At 48.2% G+C, this 8,729-nt stretch overlaps 1 protein-coding gene across 1 annotated transcript in view; it reads right to left on the bottom strand.

Annotated features, from left to right (window-relative positions):
• The window catches only part of A2ML1 (alpha-2-macroglobulin-like 1), a 24,419-nt gene extending 19,443 nt beyond the window's left edge, over positions 1–4,976 (bottom strand). The window contains exons 1-5 of the mRNA XM_010149651.1: positions 4,912–4,976; positions 3,845–4,028; positions 3,078–3,237; positions 2,576–2,631; positions 203–223 (exon numbers count right to left, since the gene is read on the bottom strand). Coding sequence (XP_010147953.1) covers positions 203–223; positions 2,576–2,631; positions 3,078–3,237; positions 3,845–4,028; positions 4,912–4,976 — 486 coding nt within the window. The remainder of the gene's footprint in view (positions 1–202; positions 224–2,575; positions 2,632–3,077; positions 3,238–3,844; positions 4,029–4,911) is intronic.
• Positions 4,977–8,729: the final 3,753 nt, after the last annotated feature.

Consider the following 8,729-nt stretch of genomic DNA (forward strand, 5'->3'; position numbering starts at 1 on the left):
CATTCCTGAACGTAGAAATGGATGGAAGCTGAACCATTTGGATCATCAATGCTTGTTAACAAGAAGCATGTGGACAGGGTATGCGTGTATGTGTACACACAGACCTTGAGAAAAGCAACATGCCACAGTGAGACAGCAGCCCAGGTATTACCCATACTGAAGTACCTTCGCTCAAAACACCTGAGGAGTCTGAAACACCCACCTGGAGTTCCACCATGGAGTACTGCAAAGCAAACAGACAGCAATGTAGGAAAATGGCATGACATAGCATATGCATATAAAAGCACGGCACCTAGCCTGGGTGCTGTGACAACACTGCCAGTCCCAAACATTACAATACAAGGATCTTGATCCTAATGAAACCAGGAGAATGGCTTTGAAATAGTATGGAAATTATGTAGCATAAAAATCTGTGCTATTCTTCGGATTTGCTTTTTGATCTGTATTTTTAAGATGCACTTTTATAGATACTCTACAACTGTGAAAGCTAGAATTTATTATTACCAAAAAAAGGAGAAAATTAGAGACATACTATAATCACAAGTTCATAAATATTAAAAGGCATCAGATTTTTAACATAAATCCCAAGAAGTAGCAAAATTGCATCACCTATAGGCAGAATACACCCCATACTTTCCTGTAAAATCTCTGGCCTAGGAGGCAAGGTTTGGAGATATGAATCACTCCTGACTGTAGCTGACAGTAACAGGGAGGGACAAAGAAGGGCATGTTTTGGTCCTTCTAGGCCTATTAAATATCTGTTCGTTCTTATATCATCACTGCAGCTATCAGCCAGGAGGCAGTAGTGGTGAAGGACATGTGACCCAGGACCACAAAGCATAAGGAGGCAAGAGTAGGGGCTTGGGAGATGAACTGGTCTGTAAACAGAAGGCTACATGTCATTCACATTATTCATCATTCTAAGCTTTCATGCAAGTTACTATAGGCAGCTCTGTTTTACTGAAATAATAAAAGAAGTGCGTGTTAATTATTTTCGTAACTTGAATCTAATGTCAATGCTAAGGCAAAACATTCTGGTGAACGGCACCCATGTTATCTCCAACCCATCTAATTTACAAACTATGTATTACAGCTTTACTGTTGCAAGGCAATCAAGCCTCATAAAAGCTCTGATTAAACATGGCCTCTTTTGAAATTTTCATTACAGTATTATTGTCGGCATGGAATCAAATGTATTTTTTATTATCTAACTAATATAAAAGATATGACATCCCTATTGTGTGCAGAAAGGAGTGTGTGATCCTAAGTCCTCACCAATAGCCCAAAAAAGAGGAAATTAAGTCAGAAATCAAGAAGCAGGAAGGATCTCTCCCTTTATTTCAGTCTAAAGAGGTTTGATCCAACCCCCTACTCACGTGTGCCCTTCAGTATTTATCTGTGATGGCATGAATTCCTGTTGGCTCTCCTTAAATTGCTTGAGAGGTGTGAAATAGCTATAGCTGCTGGCTGCAGGTGTAACTGCTTACCACAGAAAGATGCTGGTCTTGCAGTTTCCTGGCTAGCACATATGCAAGGCTCTGGCACCTCCTCAGTCCCTTGACATGAGAAGAATAAGCTGCTGCCAGCAGCAAGTCAGTGTGACTTGGTTATACTGTTTTAGAATCATAGAATCATAGAATGGTTTGGGTTGGAAGGGACCTTAAAGACCATCCAGTTCCAACACCCTGCCATGGGCAGGGACACCTTCCACTAGACCAGGTTGCTTCAAGCCTCATCCAGCCTGGCCTTGGACACTTCCAGGGATGGGGCATCCACAGCTTCTCTGGGCAACCTGTCCCAGTGCCTCACCACCCTCTCTGTGAAGAATTTCTTCCTGATATCTAATCTAAACCTCCCTGTTTTCAGTTTGTACCCGTTACCCCTTGTCCTATCACTACAGGCTCTTGTAAAAAGTCCTCTCCCAGCACCCTTGTAGGCCCTTCAGGTACTGGAAAGCTGCAATGAGGTCTCCTCGGAGCCTCCTCTTCTCCAGGAGAAGAGTTTTCTCCCTTTTCTTACAATCACTTCATGCATATCCTTTCCTATATCACCTAATTTTTCTTAAAATTTTGCAGAAGCCTCACAGCTTGCCTCAGAACCTCCTGCCACCCTTTGGTGCAACACACCCCACAGAGTGCTGAGCCTTGCAGAGCTGTGAAAGGGGAGCTCTGGGTCTGGCCAAGTGCGTACAAAACCCGTCTGGTAATTGTGCCCACAGCCAGCAGCCTGCAGAAGCCCTGCCTGGTTTTTTGGCTGGAGGCAGGGGGCAGATACGCAAAGCTCCTGGGCTGCCCTGCCCTAACTCAGCTACCGGGGAGCACTGGCACATTTCCTAAATGCCACTGGCAGTGCCAACCCTTCCGCCGCCCTGCAGCTACCCTGTGCGAGCAGCAGCACAGCTGTCAGCCAACAGCCGCTGCTGTTCCGATTCGGTTTAGCAGCAGGTTGGCGTCAGCCGCCCTGGGTGCTGTAGACATTGGGATTGTCTCAGCCTTCACGGCACGGGGCTGGCAGAGGAGGCAGAACTGACAGGAAAGCCCAGAGACTTCCTCGTCTACACTTAGAGGGGCTTTACCTTGCTGTTAACAGGAGCAAAATCTTCAGTCAATGTCACAATCCGAAATTTCACTGAAGGGAGAAAATGGAGAAGAGCGTGTTATAGAGATGGAGTGAGTTTGGGAACAGGCTTGCCCTGCACTTGCCTCACTCAGAAATCACAGCTCCCCACACAGACCTACTGGCAGCCCCACGCCCGCCCTGCAGCCCCCCTTACCCCTCTCGCTCAGCCCTGCTCACCACCTCTTCCCCCACCGCGCATGGCAGCAGTACAGCAGCCAGCCTCACAATTTAGGGGTTTTCCCACGACCTATGCCCAGAGTTAGCCTTACACTTCCTCATCTGCAGCATGAGCAAAACAGTCCTACCTGGCCTAGGCTGAGAAGACCATGTTCAGGTCTACTCCCTCTTTCAAGCCAGCTCTGCTCCTAGAGCGTGAGACGCACCCTTCCTGTCTGCTCCCACCCCTAAGGAGTTCCCAGCCAACCCTCTGAACGGCTGGGGTGCTCCCGGCAGAGTGCTCTGTCCTGGGTTATAGATGGGTTTATCCATCTGGATGAAGGTGCCTGTTCCAGCCCTGCGGATCAGGACTTGCTTCTCTTGGTTTGCACTGAAGTAGTGGCCATTGGAGATGTGCAGGTGGACAGTACCCACCTCGTGGCTGCCCGCAGGTTGGGGCACCTAGGACACAAAAGAGGTTAGCAGGCAGCAGAGGAGAAAACAAGATAGCATCAGTGCTCTTCTCCTCACTCCTACTGCACTCCAGTCCAGCCTCTTCTCCATCTTACTCTGAAGGCCAGCATAGAGTGTCCCCTTGGTGTCATCCCTAGTCCTCCGGCACATTTTCCAGCCCTTAAAGAGAAGCTTGGAGATGTTATGGGAGACTGTCTGAGATGAAAGTTCTGGCTCTTCCAGCACCACAATTCATAAAACAACACCCTGTGCCAGTGCTTCCTTCTCAAGAGGAGAGAATGAGCTACACAGCCACCATCTGGGTGCTTCTAAATGCCTCCATCCTCCTCAGTCCTTTGGTGCCTGGCCAGGCATCCTTCCCTCGGTGTGTCACCAAGCTGGATTCTGAGATACCTGTCAGGAACAGTATCATGCAGACAAAGGCAGGGAGCAAAGGCACCAGGCTCCCACTGAACACTCTCTCTGAATTTGCATTCACTCCTTTCCATGTCCTCCCATCATCCTCATTCCCTATTTCTCTGGTGAGAGCAGTCATGAGCCAAAGGAGCATGCTGGGAGCTGGCAGCTACAGGTCCCTGATAAGAATGATCCTGACCTGAAATTTGGAGCACTCAAAGATCCAGTTGTTCCGGATGACCTTGCGGTAGAGGCTGAGGTTGCCAGACGGATGCACAAGAGTTAAGGCCACACGAACAGGCTTCTCCATCCCACGGAGGTCCAAACACACCCTCTGGGAAGAGGGGTAGGGCAGTGCAGCTGGAATGATGACCAGGTACCTCCTGCAGTGGGGAAACAAGACATCACATGCTGGGAGTTGTCTCACCCACTCTTGGCACCATCACTCTATGGTCTGAGGAAGCAGGTGGGTTTAGCACCTCTCTGAGGTCAGGACAACTGCTCTGCTGGGGTGAGAGGGACAGAATAACAATGAGAGTGTGTACCTCTCCCAGGGGCAATGGAAGATATGGAGTAAATTTCAGATAAATACAAGAGAAATGCTTTCCAGTGACCTCAGGTCACACTGGTGTGTACATGGTTTTGGAGGATGCTACAGTAGCACAGAGAAACAGTAGAGACCATCTCTGCTTCTGCCAAGAGAATCATTCTTAGCTGTTCCCAGTACACATGGAAAAGGCAACAGTGATACTACTGAGAGATGGAGCAGGCTGTGAAGTTCAGGCTAGGATCTGGATCCAAATCTGCCACATAGCTGTGTTCATTCAGACCTGAAGTTGCACCTGTGTAATTCCCAAAGTTCCCCACGGTTCTGTGCCTGTTCTGGACCCACAGCAGCTTTACTCCAGCCCCTCACTAGAAAAGGATTCAGCCTTTTTGCTTTGAGATAGGTCCTCAGCTTTGAGATCATCCCCAGCCCTGCAGCCCTTTTCATTTGCCCTTCACTGTATCCTACACCTTTCCCTTCAGCTTGCCTCAGGCTGCACTCCGTTGGTCTTTGTATTCCCAACACCAGTCTGCACCTAGTTCTTGGACTGCAGTGATATCCATGGAAGAGGTTCCTGTGTTCATATCAGGGCTTGTAGCATGCCATGTATCACCCCATGGCCATCCCTTCTAGGATATGACTCAAAGGGTCCCAAACTCTCTCCTTGCTCTCCTGGCCCCTCCCTCAGCATCAGCAGCAGATCTTTAAATGGCACTTACGGTTGTGCCACTATCCCCAGGGTGTAGAGCAGACAGCTCAGGAGGAAGGGAGTCCACATTTTCATGGGAGATCCCCAGAGAGATGGATTCCTCTGGAGGTCAGGAGAGAAAGTAGAATGCAGCTTCTCTCCTTCCAAGGTCTCCAGACCACCCGCTGTTGTTGTCGTTTGTCCCAGGAAGCAGACAAGAAGCCCCAAAGTTTCCTTCCCTTCTGCCTCATTCCTGTGTTTATAGTGCTGCAGGCACAGGGTTGTACCATTTAGGGTGTTCCCAGCCAATCCAAGTCTTTTGGACTCCAGCCTCTCTGGCTCTCCTACTCCCCTGTGGATGGACTAGCATAATTCAGACAAATCTGCTCTTTATTTTACTAAACAACAGCTTGTTTCCTGTTCACTGAGCTCACCCTGCTCCCTGAGCCAGCTGCAGCCCCAGCCCCATTGTTTGTCTCCAGCTGGATTGTCGAGCACCCCTTGTCGGGGCACTCAGGTGGAGCTCACAGTGAGCTTTTGTGGTCATACTGTCCCAAAGCTTTCTGAGTCTGCAGGTCCTGAGGCAGGTCTCAATCTCGAACAGGAGATCAGGGTTTGTACAAAATAAGTATATTTGCACAGTGCATATAAGGCCCTTGGTGGAGTGCTGCCTTACCCAGGAGGAGAGCACATGGTGAGCTGGACTCCTCACCTTACCTCTGCCCTAGGGGTATTTCAGTTTGAATAGGAAATCTAACAGCTGCTGTTCACACCAGCTGTATCACACAGTCCTATGTGGTCCAGCCCAGGACCACCTTACACACGCACTCACTGGTGGAAAGGACAGTTTGTCCGGCAGCTCAAAAACTGTGTGGCTTGAGTCCTGTGGGGTTTTCTCCTGCTGCCAAGAAGCTGTGGCTCTAGCCCTAGGTGATATGAGCACACACTGTCTACTTTGGGAACTTATTTCTACATGTTAATTTTGTACCTATTAATCTACAGTTTATACTGAATGTCTCCCTGAGTATATTACCATAATTGAAAAGAAAATCTGGTTCTTTATTCCTGAAATAAAGAAGTTCTATTTTAGATTAATGGCCGTATCATATCAAAATACACCACTGATTTATCCTCCAGTACCGAACTGAGCTCTTCAATAGGTAGGGCCTATAACAGTCTCCTCTGCTTTAGGAAAGACTGATGCATAACAAGGAAACTATGGTTTGGGGCTTTTTTCCCCTATTTTTCTTTAACATGCACCCCTCCCCTATAGTGGGCAGATACAAATCCTCTCCCTTGGGTTTTTTTTTCCCCTGGGCTTTGTTCAGCTCAGCTGCTGGTGCCAGTGGCTGAGACAAAGTTGTAAGTGCACCTGATTAAACAAGCGAACAGGATCCAAAGCAAGAACGTGAATCACCCTCCGACAGTAAGGTGCCCGCCATTTCTTTCCATGGGTCTCAAAAAGTACAGGTAGTGCCTGCAGAACAATCCCAGCTGGCATTTCTTTGTTTAGGTCCACAGCAGTTCCAGGGGACAGCTAGATCCCTCATTACAGCACAGAGGCTTACAATGGCAAAGGTATTGAGAGTCCTGGGTCCTACTGACTCCAGCAGCTGTTTGCTGAGAGTGGACGCATAAACACCCCTGAAGTTCTGGACTTAGCACTGGCTGGAAACATACCTCCTGAGCAATGAACCCAATCCATCTACTGGACAATGAAGCAGAATGTAATAAATGCTGGAGCAGCAAAACCAGTCACAGGCTTGGTGTGTATGATTTATCTGGCTCAGACCCATCTCCCTCTCCCATTATGAGCGTGGTGGTCTGGAGGTACTCGGGAAGTGTGCACCTCTTAGCAGGGCTCGGCACTCACTGGACCTTGTGGCAGGGCACACAGTACCCAGCTGCTCTCTTGTGCTAAGATCCTTCCCCAGCCCACGAACCCATTGACCATTTAGCCCAGAGGTCAATAGGCACATAAGGAGCTGAGGCATCTGTGTCCCTGGAGGCAAGCCGTCCTCCGTGCTCCAGCAGCAGAGCCCATCACAAGCTAGATGAACGCATGCACACCACCAAGTCTCCAGGCTGGATCATCAAGTCCTTAATTTTGTGACGGACAAGAAAATAAGCGTGATGTTTGACACCTCCTGCTGTCAAGAGAGGGAAGTTTAGGCCACAGAGAAAGCAATGTGTTTTGTACAACAGTGCTGTCTTCCCTGTTTCTAAATTCTCCTGGAAGGCAGCCTCTCCAAATGCTCCCTAGTAGCCAGGCACCACAGGTGCTATACTTTAAGTCCAAGAAAAAACATTTTGAAGGAACCAGAAGAGATGTTAAGAAAGTGGGCACAGAAATTGCAATGGCTACCAAGTCAAAAATATCACCATGTGCAACTTTTACACAGACTGTGTGTACACATATGCATGTAAGTGTTGTTTTTAAAAAGTTTCAGCTAAAGTAGTGTTCTGACAAAATTCTGTTCTGCAGAGTTGGCCTCTGCATTGCACGTGGGCTGCTGCGGATATTGAATAAAGAGAAGGAAAAAATCCCCTGTTTAAACAAAGGTGCAGGAAGAGGGAGAAAGTGACACCCGGAATGAAGCCAATCTCATTGCAGCCACTTCTGGCACTGCACGGGGCACTGGGAACACCTAACTGCTGCATTGAATTTAAGGATTCCTTCTGGTCCTGTTAACCTGCGCATGGAGCACGAAGCAGGCTTTCAGCAGCCTAACTTGCTGGCAGATCTCCTCACTGCATCATGGAGAGTGTTCACTCTTAACTCAAAGAGCCTGTGACGCCTGTGTCTTTGCCTCACAGATGGGACTTGCTGAGACTTTAGGGTTACTCTGGAACTTCAAAGTTGAAATTTAAACACACTTACCAAATCCCTCCCTTTAAACCGTAACTCTAAGCCTTGCTGCAGGGTCTGGTCTGGAGAACTTCCAGGGCTGTAGCCAAATCCAGATCCTCAACCCGCACACTCCACTCAGACCATCCTCTCCTAAGCCTGACTGCGGTTAGCTAGCCAGCTCTGACAGCCAGCTCTAGCAAAGTTCTGTGGAGACCTGCTTGTCTATACAAGGACACAGCACTGCCAAGCTTGAAGATCCCAGATGAAGAGCTCATTGTCATGAGGTTTGATTTTAAAAGCAGTGATAAAAGTTTAATTTTCACACACCCTTAGGTTGTTACATCTCCTTGTATGTGACAAAGACCCTGTTCACCCTCCAGCAGCTCATTAAGGGGGGAGCATTCAACCCTGGGGCACCATCCCTGCCTTGCAACTTATGTTTGAATTGTCCTGTGCAAGATCCTGTTTCAAAGGAGGTGCAGAAACCAGAATTACTCCACTCCCTCTTTCTGTGCTAGAAGGACAGAAGTTCATCTGTCAGATGCACAGCAGGGTAGATTCACTTTACATCCATGTAAAGTGCAGGATCAGCCAACACCTTATTGGTCAGCTACATCTCTGTGTGGTAGATGATGCTCAGTGGGATCAGTCTCCAAGCAGGTCTAGGAGTCCTCACCCCATGCTGCTGGAGTGGAATCCAGTGCTAGAAGAAATGAATGCCAGGTGCACAGCTCAGCTGCACCCTCTGAATCTGCTCCTGCTCTGTCCCCCAAAGTAACCTCTGTTACAGAATCCAAACACACACCACAGTACCCAGATTTCCGATTTATACTTTATTTCATTCTAGCTCAGCTTCACTCCCTCTCTGAGTCTGCTCCTGCTCTCTCCCCCAAAGTAACCTCTGTTACAGAATCCAAACACACACACCACAGTACCCAGATTTCCGATTTATACTTTATTTCATTCTTTTTACATGCAAGAAAATCCCTGGATTAAAA

The sequence above is a fragment of the Eurypyga helias genome, unplaced genomic scaffold (assembly GCF_000690775.1).
Source record: "Eurypyga helias isolate BGI_N326 unplaced genomic scaffold, ASM69077v1 scaffold314, whole genome shotgun sequence".
Taxonomy (NCBI): domain Eukaryota; kingdom Metazoa; phylum Chordata; class Aves; order Eurypygiformes; family Eurypygidae; genus Eurypyga; species Eurypyga helias.